We start from the raw sequence: 15,006 nt of genomic DNA, 5'->3' as shown, positions 1-15,006 counted from the left end.
AGAGTCTCATTATGTTGCCCTGATAGAGTGCTGTGGCATCACAGCTCACAGCAACCTCAAACTCTTGGGCTTAAGTAATTCTCTTGCTTCAGCCTCCCAAGTAGCTGAGACTACAGACACCTGCCACAACACCTGGCTATTTTTTGGTTATAGTTGTCATTGTTGTTTGGCAGGCCCAGGCTGGATTTGAATCTGCCATCTCCGGTGTATGGGTTGGCACCCTAGCCCTACTTGGCTTTCTCTGAAATGGGCAGTGTATTAGAGAACCTTGGTTTAGCTGGGTAAGGGTAGAAATCTACTTTTTGCTGATATGGATTTACTTATCCTAGACATTTCATGTAAATGGAGATATATATTGTGTGGCCTATATAAAATGGCTTCTTTCACTTAGCATAATGTTTTCAAGGTTCGTCCATATTGTAGCATGTATCCATACTTAAATTCATTTTACTACAAATAATATTTGATATACCATGTTTTATTTATTCATTTATCAGTTATTATGAATTATGTCACTACGAACATTTGTGTTCAGGTTTTTATATGGACAGAATCTCACTCTGTTGCCCCAGGTCAACCTTTTTTTTTTTATCTCTATGGCACATTTAAATTATTTTGATCAAAAAAGAGTAAAAGGCTGGGCATGGTGGCTCATGCCTATAATCCTAGCTCTCTCAACCTTTTTTTTTTTTAATCTCTATGGCACATTTAAATTATTTTGATCAAAAAAGAGTAAAAGGCTGGGCATGGTGGCTCATGCCTATAATCCTAGCTCTCTGGGAGGTCAAGGCAGGTGGATCTCTTGAGCTCATTAGTTCGAGACCAGCCTGAGCAAGAGTGAGAACCCATCTCTACTAAAAAATGAAAAACTGAGGCAAGAGGATCACTGAAGCCCAATAATTTGAAGTTGCTGTAAGCTGTGATGCCATGGCACTCTACCCAGGGCAACAAAGGGAGACTCTTATCTCCAAAAACAGGAAAAAAAAAAAGAAAAAAAGACTATATTTACTGTGCTTTGACACACCTAAGATCCTCTCACAGCGCACCAGCCAATTGAAGATCACTGCCCTAGGTAGAGCACAGTGGCATCATCATAGTTCACTGCAGCCTCTAACTCCTGGACTCAAGCAGGCCTCCTGCCTCAGCCTCCTGAGTAGCTGGGACTATAGGCACACACTATTGCACCAGGCTAATTTTTTTCTATTTTTTGGTAGAGATGGGGGTGTCACTCTTGCTCAAGCTGTTCTCAAACTCTTGACCTCAAGAAATTCTTCGTCAGCCTCTCAGAGCAATAGCATAACAGGCATGAGCCACTGTGCCCAGCCTCCATTTATTTTTTATTAATTTAAAAATTTTTTTTTTGTATTATGATGCCGGTGAAGGGGTCTGAGATATTTTGTATAGTGTCTGTTAGGTCCTCAGACTTAAGACTTATTTCTACTCTTATTCCTTGCTTATTTCTATATTCCTTCTACTAAAATAGTGGTAGCTGATAATTAAATTATTCAAGAGATCCATCGGTTTGATGAGTATTAAAGAGCTTTAAAGCATTATTTCTTTTGAAACATTGTGAATGTATAATTATTCAAAGTAATGACTTTTATATTTATAGATTTACCTGTGTTTTTATTTATTTAGAAAAAGGAAAGTGAATGCCTGCAATTAAAAATTTTGGTGCTTCAAAATGAACTAGAAAGACAGAAGAAAGCTTTGGGACGGGAGGCGGCATTACTGCATAAGCAACAAATTGCATTACAGGACAAAGGTGAGTAGAAACAACATACGAACAACCTAATCTCCATGTTCAGTAGTTTTCATTTCTACTTCTTCTTCACAAGCTCCATTAGTCTTTTTTGCATAAAAGTCATTTAATAACAGGGATATGTGCTGAGAAATGTGTTGTTAGGTGATCTTATCATGCATATATCAGAGTGTACTTTCACAAACCTAGGTGACACAGCCTCCTAAATACCTACTCTATGAGGGATAGCCTACCTCTCCTAGGCTACGGAACTGGATATCATGTTACTATACTGAATACGCCAGGCAGTTGGAACATATCTAAGCATAGAAAAGGTACAGTAAAAATATGGTACTATGGTCTTATATGACCATTGTCATATGTGGTACATGACTGTATGCCGATAGAATTTTCTTTAATTAAAAAGAATTTTTTTGAAATATTTTGAAGTCAGTACATATGTACAAATATACAAATCCATATACAGATGTTCCTGACTTAGGATGGCTTGATGTAAAATGTTTCAACTTTACAATGTGCAAAAGTACAGAAATCATACTTCACTGTGAGGCTGAGGCGGGAGGATTGCTTGAGGCCAGGAGTTCGAGACCAGCCTAAGCACAAGCAAGGCCCTGTCTCTGCCCAAAAAATAAAAAGTTAGCCAGGTGAGGTGGTGCATACTTGTAGTCCCAGCTACTCTGGAGACTGAGGCAGGAGATTGCAGTAAGCTAGGATGATGCTACTGCACTCTAGCTGCGGTAGCAGAGTGAAACTCTTGTCTCTCAAAGATAGATAGATAGATAGCTTTGTGTTACATGATTTTGCCTAAATATAGGTTAATATAAGTGTTCTGAACACCTTTAAGGTAGGGTAGGCTAAACTGTGAAGATAGGTCTATTAAATGCATTTTCTACTAAATGATATTTTCAATTTATGGTGAGTTTATTAGGATGTGGTCCCATGATAGTTTGAGGATAATCTGTACAGGTACAGCCTGAATTTTCAGAGTGAACACACACACATATAAACAGAATCAGTCAAGAAGCAGGGCTTCAGAACCTCAGACTCTTCTTCAGTCTCCTTCCATTCACCTCTTCTCCAGGCACACTAACCATTACCTTGATTTATTAAGCCAAAGATTGATTTTGCCAAATTTATAGAAATAGAGTCTTATTTGTATATTTTGAGCGCTGTCTTTTTTTCAACATTATGTTTGAGTAATCCATATGTAAGAGTCATCCATACCTTTGTTTAAGTTGTCATTTGTTTATTCTTAATGCCAAATAGTATTCCATTATTTGAATATAAATTATTTACTATTGGTTTCAATAATTTCCAGTTTGGGGCTATCATAGTTAATGCTTTGCGAATGTTCTAGTATGTGTCTTATTGAAGATTTCTATGTAGCTTTCAGTTGGATAGACACCTAGGAGTAGAATGACATAGTCGGTGTACATATCTTCAGCTTTAGTAGATTGTGTCCAAAATTTTTCCTGAACGGTTTTGCCAGTGTACCCCTCTGTATTCAGTAGTGTTCTTCTCCTGCATCCTTATCAGCATTTGGTATTTTATCTTTTTTATTTGAGCCTTTCTGTGGGGTATGTTCTAGTCTCCCCTTGCAGTTCAGTTTTTATTTTTCTGGTGACTAATGAAGTTGACCACTCTTTTTTGCACCATGTTTCTTGCTGATTGAGATTCATCTCTTTTGCAAAGTACCTGTTGAAGTCTTTTGCCCATTAAAAAAAAATTATTTTGATACAGAAGTTGTACATATTTAAAATGTATACCTCAATAAAAGTTTATGTATAAGTACATCTATTAGCCCTACCCTAAATCGGTATATAGAGCATTTCATCTCCTCACAGATTCCCTTCAGCCCTTTCTTTCCCATTCAACATCTTCCCATATGTACCTTTATTCTAACTTTTATCACCACAGATTATTTTTGCCTGTTCTTGAACTTTGTATAATGGATTCATTTTTTTTAAAAGTTGTCCTTTGGATCTGCCTTTTTTCACTCAACATAATTTTTTTTAAAAGATTTATCCATGTTGTTGAATGTGTCAATTATTCATTTGTCTTTGTTGTTGCCATACAGTATTCTATTGTATAAAATATATTATGATTTCTTTATGCACCCACCTGTTGATCATACATACTTGGGTTGTTTTCATTTTGTATACCCAAGATGAATAAACCTCCTGTGAACAACAACAACAAAAAAAATGGGGAGGGTAAGATTTCTTTTACTTGGGATATATATTAAAAATATATTCTCCTGTTCTGTGACTTGTGGGGTTCATTCTTTAAAGATACCTTTAAGTGAACAGAAGTTCATTCTGTATTTGAGGCTTTTTGTTTTAGTATCTTAAAGATGTTCTGATATATTTCTTTTACTATTTTACTTTTTACATTTGTATCAGTAATTCTGGAATTGAGTTTTGTGTTTCATGTAAAGTCAAGATTTTATTTTTTTCATGTAGAATGGTAAGTTGGCCTGCCACCATTTATTGAAGACCATCCTTTCTCCATTGCACTGTACTTTCACTTGTCTTAAAAATCAAATGATATATAAATCTATTAAAGACCCTCTGTTCTATTCCTTTGATCTGTTTTTCTATTATTTTCCCATTATCTGACTGTTTTAATTTTCTTATGTTGGCTGAGCTTAGTGGCCCACACCTATAATCCCAGCACTTTAGGAGGCTGAGGCAGGAATATTGCTCAAAGCAGAAATTCAAGGCCAGCACTGGGCAGCATAGTGAGACCCGATCTCTATAAGAAAAATTTTAAATAGAAAATAATATAAATTTTTATCACGTTATGATGTCTCCTACTAAAATAAATGAATACCCATTAGCAGAATGTTAATTCAGAACATTAATTCAGGGAAGCACCTTGGCTCAGTGAGTAGGGCACTGACCCCATATACCAAGGATGGTGAGTTTGAACCTGGCCCCAGCCACACCACAACAAAAAATAGCCGGGCGTTGTGGCAGGCGCCTGTAGTCCTAGCTACTTCAGAGGCTGAGACAAGAGAATCAATCACCTAAGCCCTAGAGTTAGAGGTTGCTGTGAGCTGTGATGCGACAGTACTCTACCGAGGGTGACAAAGTGAGACTCTGTCTCTTTTAAAAAAAAAAAAGAACATTAATTCAGAATTTTTTGGTTTGAGCCTGGCTTTATTGTTTTCCAGCTATGTAACCTTGCCCAGTTACTTAACTTCATCTCTACAGTGTGGTTAAAATTAATACTTACAACTATAACTGAGTTGTTTTTTTTTTTGAGACAGAGCCTCAAGCTGAGCCCTTGGGTAGAGTGCCCTGGCTTCACTGCTCACAGCAACCTCCAACTCCTGGGCTCAAGCGAGTCTCCTGCCTCAGCCTCCCAAGTAGCTGGGATTACAGGCGCCCGCCACAACGCCTGGCCATTTTTTGGTTGCAGCCATCATTGTTGTTTGGCAGGTCCGGGCTGGATTCGAACCTGCCACCTTAGGTGTATGTGGCTGGCGCCTTAGCCGCTTGAGCCATAGGCGCCGAGCCGATAACTGAGTTTTAATAGGCTCCCACATTCTGCTCATGTTGCTTGTCTGTGGACACTTTGTATAACAAAGATGTATATGATATGATGATCAAATGAGTTGAAAAATGAAAGGATCTTACAGAAATAAGACAAACACTGTTTTATTCCTATATCATGCTTTCCTAGGTTCCTGTGCCATTTAAAATCACGTCTTAACTCAAAATGACTTACAGAGTCCTCCTGTGATTCACCTCAATCAGAATTCTTCAGCCACACAGTAAAAGCTTTGGGTTAAATGTTGCTTTCTCCAGGAAACCTTCACCGGCTCCCTTCTCCTTTTCCTCCCACCTTTGCCTGTCAAGTTAGATGTACTACTGTGTGTTTCTATAGCTTCCTGTATTCTTCCATTATAATGCTGTGGTTGTTAGTCTATCTTGTCCTCTAGACAGACTGTGGGCAGGCACTGCCCAGATGCTGTGTTACATATCTAGTATAGTATCTAGATATATTAAATATTGAATAAATATTTGTTGAGTGAGTGAATCATAATCACAGTTACCAATGTCATGTCACAGGCATTATTGCTAAAGAAAGACTTCTCTAACTCCTACTTTACCATTCCCTTGGGAAAAGTGATATTCTTATGAGAAGTACTACAGAGAAAAAATGTATTGTTTGGCAATGAGAAATTATCTGCATTCCACTACAGCTTTCATATTATGTAAAAGAGAGAATGATGGAATGTTGGCACTTAAAATCATAAGATATTGTGAATAAAGTTCATTCTCATCAAGTATTAGAGTGACTCCAAGTAAGCAGACAGTAATTGTGTACATACAAGACCTGCTTCCAAAGATTTCATCGTCTGTGGAAATATACATTTCATATGATGCTTTCGAAGTACCATTAACTTTTCCTGTACTCACGTAGCCTGCTACCTGTAGCATGTAGTTTTGCATATCTTAATCTTTTTCAAGATCATCAATTTTCAAAACGAAAACAATACAAGGTTTTACAAAGTTTAGGGTATTTTGCCCTTTTTCAAAAAGCAGAGGAGTAATAATAGCTATCCTGTTCTAAGTACAATGCTTATCACTGTAAAAGATGTGATGTTATTTAATCACCACACTAACTTTATGAGATATATGCTATTATTATTTTTTTATTAATTATTTTTTATTAAGTCATAACTTTGTACATTGATGCATTTATGGGATTCAGGGTACTGCTTCAATATATAAGGTGAAATGTTTACATTGAACCAAGTAACACATCCATCACAATTATACTCATTTCTTAATAGTTTTGAAATGTACCATTGCATCATGCACATTAGGTGAGGTCTCCCCAAATGCCCTCCCTTCTCCCATATCCCCTCTTCCCCCACCCCTCTCCTCTTCCCTTCTACTTTATGGACATGCTATTATTTTTTAACCTTTACAGTTGAGAAAACTCTAGGTCGGGTCAGAGAAGTTAAATAACTTACTTCGGCCGGGTGTGGTGGCTCACACTTGTAATCCTAGCCCTCTAGGAGGCCGAAGTGGGTGGATTGCCCTGAGCTCAAAGGTTGGAGACCAGCCTGAGACAGAGTGAGACCCCCGTCTCTACAAAAAAAAAAGCCAGCTGTTGTGGTGGGTGCCTGTAGTCCCAGCTAGTTGGGAGGCTAAGGCAAGAAAATTGCTTAAATCCAAGAGTTGGAGGTTGATGTGAGCTGTGATGCCACGGTGCTCTACCGAGGGTGATATAGTGAGACTTTGTCTCAATCAAAAATAAATAAATAAATAATATAAATTCATGTAGCTCATGAGAGGCAATGTTGGTATTAAAATCTTTCTGTTCATTCCCAAACTCTCAATCACTGTATAACACTACCCTTTTATGAGTAGTGTGATGGGTAAACCTCATAGAATATATGTTATTCTACAATATGGTATAAAGATAGGGTAATGTAGTTCAAGTATGTTGCTGGTTGCATTTTTGCCTGTTATGACAGAAGGAAGTCCCAAAATGTCTGTGATCAGAACAAAAGCAAGTAAACCTCTAAATATTGATTCTATTCTATTTAAAAGACTGAGGTATAATGATTGCTCATATTTATAGAATACAAGCTTGTATTTATACTTTATTAAAAAAACAAGCTTATATGAATTGCTCTAACAGAGAATAACAGTGCCAGGTAATATCATATCTTTTCTATTCTTTTTTTTTTGGAGACAGAGTCTCAAGCTGTTGCCCTGGGTAGAGTGCTGTGGCGTCATAGCTCACAGCAATCTCGAACTCTTGAGCTTTAGTGATTCTCTTGCCTCACCCTCCCAAGTAGCTGAGACTACAGGCACCTGCCACAACGCCCGGCTATTTTTTGCCTGTAGTTGTCATTGCTGTTTGGCAGGCCTGGGCTGGATTCGAACCTGCCAGCTCCAGTGTATGTGGCTGGCACGCTAGTTGCTGAGCTACAGACACCGAGCCAATCTTTCCTATTCTTGACCTCATTTAATCTTTACTAATAGTCCTATGAGTTAAAAATTTTTATTATCCTCCTAATATTAAAGTTATTACATATTATTATCCATTTCAAAGATCAGGAAGATTTGTCCAAAGCTACTTAGCAAGTTATGACAGAGCCTGTGTTCAAAGTTATTGTTGCCTGACTGCTGTAAAGGAAGGTTATAGAATGTTATAGATGTCTGTTCTAGTGTTCTAATTCTAACAGTAAAGTCAGTTGCATATTCTTGTCTCTTTCTTGTTACATAGAGAAAAATAGTAATATTCAAGTTTTTAATCCTTATTTGCCTTTAATGATCCAAAGTGTTGATTTTTAACAATGTACTTTAGGAGCTTTTTTCCCCCCACTTTTATATATGGTTTTGAGGTGAGAATTATTTTGTATTCCTTTGAACTGTTAGAATTATTAGAGGATTGGGATCCAGTGTTGACACTCTGGTCCTTAAGTAGGACAAAGAGTGCTTCTGTTGGCATCCCTCTTATCTCCTTTGGGAATCTTTGTAGACTGTGGTGATCAGCTTTGGAGAATGGGAATGAGAAGATGGCTAAATACACATAATTAAATTTATTCACAGGTAGATCCTAATTGACTTTCTGGAGACCCCTGTTTTTCATAGGGGTTGTGCTAAGTAGAGACATATTAGTTCTTATATATACTTTCTAAACATATTCTCTTGTACATTTATGTTGAACATTATTCTTGTATGGTTACATGAATGTGCTGTAGTATTGAGTGACTCTTGAGCCAAGGTAAAATAACCTTAGAAATACCTGAGCCACATGAGGGAGAAAATGTATTTGTCACTTGCATTTTCAGTTTTACTTTACTGTGTTTGCTAAGCAGTAGTGGAATGATTTGCTAATATGAATATTATAATTTCTTATGTATTATGACTTTAGTACTTAGGTACTTGGTTCTGAGCCCATAGGCTCAATTAGAGTATAAAGTTGGTAATCTATGCTTTTTTTAAAAAAAGACTAATTATGTGTTAAAGTGGGGAGAGAGAACAAGGAGTTCTCTATGATTGATTGTGAACAATCCTTTGAGACAACTCACTACCCTCAGACCAGCCAGTAATCTATGCTATTTAATGTTGATTTTGTTACTGATTCTTTTGAATGACTGTAAAGGAATTTACTTAACTTCTATATCTTTTTATACACCTTTCAGTAAAGGTAGCTGCTCATAATAGTAGTTTAGGAATTAGTTTGTGTAAACATTTGAAAGAAACCAGGTGCCTATGTTTTTCTTTGTGAAAATTTATTGCAACAGAATGATTTGAACAGCAAAAAGATAATTTCTTTCTTTTTTTTTTATTAAATTATAGCTGTATACATTAATGCAATCATGGGGTACAATGTGCTGATTTTATATACAATTTGAAATATTTTCATCAAACCGGTTAACATAGCCTTCATGGCATTTTCTTAGTTATTGTGTTAAGACATTTATATTTTACACTTAGTAAATTTCACACATACCCTTGTAAGATGTACCCTAAGTGTGGTCCCACCAATTACCCTCCCTCCACATATCCTCCCAAAAAAGATATTTTATATCCATGCTCCTGACTTGGTGAGTGGCCACATAATTCCAGGGTCCTCATTATAACATAAGTTTTCCCTTTTTATACCTTAAAGGCAGTGGCTCTCAACTTCTGGTCTGCAGCAACTTCCAGCTGAGTCATGAGCTGATCTTTTCAGTTTTAATGGTTAGTAATGTATTCTAATTTCTGGAAGATAGTAGTAGTTCAACTTATGGTGTTTACAAGTTACCTTCCCATTAATAATTCCATGTTGTTTTACTGGGTCTCTTTGCGAAGCAACACTATCAAAGTTAGTTTGCTGGAAATTTTGTTCAAAAAAAATGGATGAAACATTGATTTTAGGGAGATTTGTTCAGTAGAATCTAGGTTTTTTAATAGATGTTATTAAAAATCTAAGAATACTGTGGTGCCTGGGAAGTGGGGTTAACTTTGTAACAGCAAAGTTCCTTTACAAAAAGTCTTTGCAGGAAGAAGCTACTTTTTAATGCAATTAGTTTCTTGATAGTAAGAATGACCATAAATGTATTACTTTATAGTTAGAAAGTGCTTGTACAAAGATTATCATATTTGATCCTTAAAGCATCCTTGAAAGCTAAGTAGGGCAGATGTTGTTTTCTTTATTTTACATACGAGGTACTGGGAAGGTGAATGACTTGGCTGGGAACTCACAGTCAATTAGGAGTAAAGTTGAGATGTGGACCCAGACCTTCAACTCCAAGTTCTGTGCTTTTCTCACTATTCCATATTACCTAAAACCTTGTAAAATGCATTCATTGGAACCCCACATTAATCCTATGAAGCAGGTAATTTTTATTAAAATCCTGTAACATGCCAGATATTTCAGTTACTGCATATCATTTGATTCTTAAAATAGTCCTAAGAGATAAATTTTACTCTCTTTTCTAAAAGGAAAACTAGGGCTCAGAGACACTTCCCAAGGTCGCAAGTGCAGATTGAATTCAAAGCTAGGTCTCTCTTCCTCCAACATCTGTCGTGTTTCAACTAAGAAAAATATCATTACTGCTTTCTCTGGTAACTAACTATTCAACAAGTAAGCTGACAGTTTGCTGTTTTTCCATTTATCCTTTGAAACATTAGCTAGAGAACTTTGCTAAATTCGTTTTTATTATAGGATAGTTGTAGTAAAAATATCCCCCTCAAATTGCTTTGATTTGGTAGCACCTTAAATTAATTAAGAGATGTGGATTAAAGATGTGCCATTTTCTCAGTTTGTCCTTAAATAAGTCATTCAACCTTTTTTGGCTTACTTTCTCCTCATAAAACAAAACAAAAAAATTCTAAATTACAGTCATGGCTTCTTCCAGTTTGAAGATGCTGTTTATCTCAGAAGGGTAGGATTGACAGACAGGATGGGGATCTGTCGGTTCACCTTTTTTATGAATCTCTTTATGATTCAAAATCTAATGCCAATGATTTATTTCCCAGCCTTTTATAAAAGATGAAAAAAGAATTCTCCAACCCAAGTAAGTGTACCTATAGCTGTCATCTGTTTAACACTGGAAATAACCTATTAAAATCCCCTAACAATTTAAACTCTTCTGTTTTACTTAGGTTTTTAAAAAATTTCCCTTGGTGAGCAACCACAAAACAAACACATTCTTTTGGTGACGTAGAGTGTAGTAGAGGTCATAATAGGTCTGATTTCATTGTTCAAATGTGCGGACAGAAATTACTCTTGGTAATTTCAGCATATAAAAAGTTATTATCAACATGAGAAATACTTTTTGAATTCCTTCAAAATTATTAATATCTGACTTTAAAAATCTCCTGACGTGAGAACATAAATCCTGAAACCCTGAGAATTTATGCCAATTGCGGTAAAAGACACCTTGCGGCCAGGAGCAGGGACACAGTGGTACAAATGTGAGTCCTAAGTAAACTTATAATTTTATTTCAATTTCGATTTAATTGTGAAGATTGGGTCCAGTGATATCTTATTTGGACTTTTAGAAAAGGCAGGCTGTCATATTTTAATCTCCGCCTTTTGCAGTGAAAGGTATAGATACGTAGAAATAGGTTTTGGTTTGTCACATATATTTTCTCAACTCCCCAAGTGGCTTTTGGGAAGTGGCTTTTGCAAAACATATATTTGCAATTAGATGCTTCAACATAGAAGTAAAAAGATAATTATAGCAAGTAAAGTAAGTGGGCAGAGCACTGATATTTGTTTTTCTGTATGTGCGCCTTTATTCATCATTTATGGAACATTTACAATGAGCCAGATACTGTCTGAGATGTTAGAATCATAATCACAGGTGTGATAAGTATGTGACAAAAATATATAGAGGGTGTTATAGGAACACAGGAGATAAACATCTGAAAGTCACACTAACAGGCAAAGGAAGTGACACACTGAATGGAGAAGAATATGCACTAGTTTGCTAAGTGAAGAAAGTGAGACCTTCCAGGCCAAGTGGGCATTTATAAAGAGGCATGGAAGTAAGGTTAGGGGACTTTACATCATTCTAGGAAAGGAAGGCAGTTTCTTCAACTAAGATTGTATTTGAGTAAGTGTCCATTGGAGAGGCTAGAAAAGTAAATTACTTTTATACTGAAAGATTTGGAGGTGCATTGAAATAACATGCAAATTTCTCAGAGACAAAAGGGAGATAGGACTGAGTTGATAAATATGCAGAGTGCAGATTAGATGTTATATTTTAGAAAGTTATGTTTGCACTGTTGAGGGTAGAGGACACTCAGGAAGTCATTACAGTAATCTAAGCAATATGCAATTTAAATCAAAACAGATTGGAAATATAAAGGAAAGAAACAGAAAGCATGTTCTCTAGGAGGAGTTCATGAACTTAATTATCAGACTTTCATATCACTACAGCTCTGATGGCATTCCAGAAAAAGAGTTCAAAAATTGTTTTGAAGGGTGAATAAGCGCTGGTGTTGGTGCATACCTTCCCAAGGGGAGTAATTCTCAGGTGACCATAGTGATATTCAACATGAGGTATATAGCACTTTTTCTAGGATAAGTTTGCACACTTCATTGTCTGACCTCATATATAATAGATACTATTGTTAATAGTTTACTGGATTAGAGAAGAGAGGAAGAGAGATAGGTTAGGGTAGCTTCTAATTTCTGGTTTGAACAGCTAGATGGATAGTCGAATCATTTGACAAGACAAGTACTAAAAGAGAAGCAGGTATGGGGTGAATAAATAAAAGAGAAGAATTAAGATTTCCAGCTTTTACTTATTTATTATTTTGAGACAAAGTCTTACTCTATCACCCAGACTGGAGTGCTGTGGTATGATCATAGCTCACTATAGCCTTGAACTCCTAGGGCTCCAATGATCCTCCTGCCTCAGCCTCCTGAGTAGCTGGACCTATAAGCACACGCCACCACACCCACCTTTTTTTTTTTTTATAGAGACAGGCTCTCACCTCTGTTGCCTAGGCTGGTCTTGAAACTCCCAAAGTGTTGAGATTACAGGTATGAGCCACTGCACCAAGCTAAGATGTCCAATTTTGGATATTTACCTTGTGGGTGAGACAGTTAACAGGAAACCAACAAATAAACTAGGTAATGGCAAATTCTGACAAGTACTAGAAACAAGCTGTGTTGATAGAAGATAACTATGGGAAACCATTTTTACAGAAATGGCTCAGAAAAATGTTTGCTTAAGGAGTCAGTCTTTTGAGATAGAAAAGCTGGGGTCCAGCAGAAGGACCAGTAAATGAAAAGGCCTGAATGTAGGAAGGGCTTGACCTGTGGAATAAAAACAAGCACTATAGCTGGAAAATAACATGTTTAGGGTAGCATGAGATAGGATTAGAATGAGAAGGAAATCAGAGTATCTGCCTTATCTATTGAATAGGAAGAGAATGCTGAGAAAAGGACACAGGGGCAGGGGACTTTACATTATTAGTGGTAGGTTGGACTATGAAGGAATCCTATTATTTCAGGATAGTGTGATGTGAGATCATTATTCAATTATTGAAGTTATGGGAGAGTTTGAGGATTGTAGAGAATGTGTGGAATAGTCACCTGTAAGACAGCAAACTAGTGAATTATAGTAGGATTACTGGACAGTATACCTATTTTTGCTTTGTGGGTATTAAAGTCAAAGCAATCAGCAGTTACGATATGTGACTTTTTTCTACTCACTTGGAACTTCATGGGGGGCGGGCACAAGAATGTAAATACTGAACAAAAGTGAAATTATTCTCATTTTATCGATGAGGATAATGAAGCTCAGAGAAGTTGAAACTTTAGTTCCAGTCTAGAGTCTTGAAAGTAGCACAGGTAGAATTTCAACCCAGATCTTTATGATCCCCAAGTCCAAAGGCTTTCCAAATATAGTGCACTGTCTCCCCCAGGATCTGCCTGTTGTTCTTAATACTAGAATTAGTTCTGCTCTCAGCAGTCGAGCCAGCTGTATAGAAAAAGTATAATTTCTTTCACATTGCCTTTTAAGAGAAAGTCTCTCTGTTCTTTTGGGGAGGGGGCAGAATTCTCTTAGCACTAAATTCTGAGAGGAATTAAGCCTGCAGTTTCTTATGTGCAAGATATTAAATATCATAATGAAATAAAGTCATTTGCAATTTTGCAAAAGTTATGACAAGAGTTATCTATTAACCCTTGAGAAAGGCAGTGTCATAAATCATAGTACAGAAATGGCATTTCTACAGGGAGGGAAGCTCAAGTGCTTCAAATATATTGCATTTTGGTCATCTGATTTGATGGAGAAAACCCAGAAGAATGACAGTTTATTGGTTTTAACTATAATTTTGACAGGAACTGGCCATTGGCCAGTCTGAGACCAAACTCTCTGGTGAGAGAGCGCCTAAAGTGTCTGCGTTTTATTTTGTCGATGGAAGCAAGATTCATACTCTTTAGTTATTCGATTTATAGGAGCCAACACTGACTCTGATTGTTAAAATTATGGTACCTGACTTGTGTTCTGCTGAACATAGGAGCTATTTTATTTAACAGAATGGAACATTGGTATATGTCTGGACAGGGCTAAATATTTCAGAAAGCTGTTTTAGCAAATGATAAACCAAGCACATGCATTTGCTTTCCCTCTCTCCTGATGATAGGTGTGTGTGTGTGCGTGCGTGCGCACGCGTGTGTGTGTAAAGAATAAATTCTTGGTGGTGATGGAAATAAAACAGCATGCAATTGCAGGTTTTGATACAGTTCTGATATGAAGTAGATAATACTGTTTGGGTAAATAAATTAGAGCAGAGAAAATCCCAGGCTACACCACAGATGGAAAAGGCTGCAAGTGGGGGTTCCTTGTAGAGAAGCGCTCCGAGGCTTCAAGCCTGGAATTTCTAAGTATAGAGATTATGAACTAACTAAAGCAATAATCAGGATAGGTGTGTCTACTGGCCCATTCTCATTTCTCTGTGTATCTGGAGTTAAACTCCCTGTAAGATTGGCTATAGCGACTTTCTAAATATAATGGATTCTTGACCTGGTTAAGTCTCATGGTGGCAAGGCAACGCAGAGCCTAAAGTGACTATGGACTTTTATAGGCAACCCAGAGGAAACATGAAAGGCAGCTCTGCTCAGGAGTGAAATACTCTAAAGCAAAAATCCCAAAGTAATGTTCTCTTTGACAGTTGGAATAATTTACAGTGAAGGTAAACCTTCTGCCAGCACATATATCCCGAAGGAAAGCCTAAGTGTCAACAGGACCTCCTCATTGATACTGA

General features: G+C 36.9%; 1 protein-coding gene across 1 annotated transcript in view; it reads left to right on the top strand.

Annotated features, from left to right (window-relative positions):
• The window catches only part of UVRAG (UV radiation resistance associated), a 322,439-nt gene that overhangs the window by 164,458 nt on the left and 142,975 nt on the right, over nucleotides 1–15,006 (top strand). Inside the window, exon 8 of the mRNA XM_003780887.2 lies at nucleotides 1,639–1,765. Coding sequence (XP_003780935.1) covers nucleotides 1,639–1,765 — 127 coding nt within the window. The remainder of the gene's footprint in view (nucleotides 1–1,638; nucleotides 1,766–15,006) is intronic.

This window comes from Otolemur garnettii, unplaced genomic scaffold (assembly GCF_000181295.1).
Source record: "Otolemur garnettii isolate 467f Iridium unplaced genomic scaffold, OtoGar3 scaffold00001, whole genome shotgun sequence".
Classification (NCBI taxonomy): Eukaryota; Metazoa; Chordata; class Mammalia; order Primates; family Galagidae; genus Otolemur; species Otolemur garnettii.
Note: the sequence above shows the minus strand (reverse complement) of the source record. Positions and strands in the feature narration are given on the sequence as shown.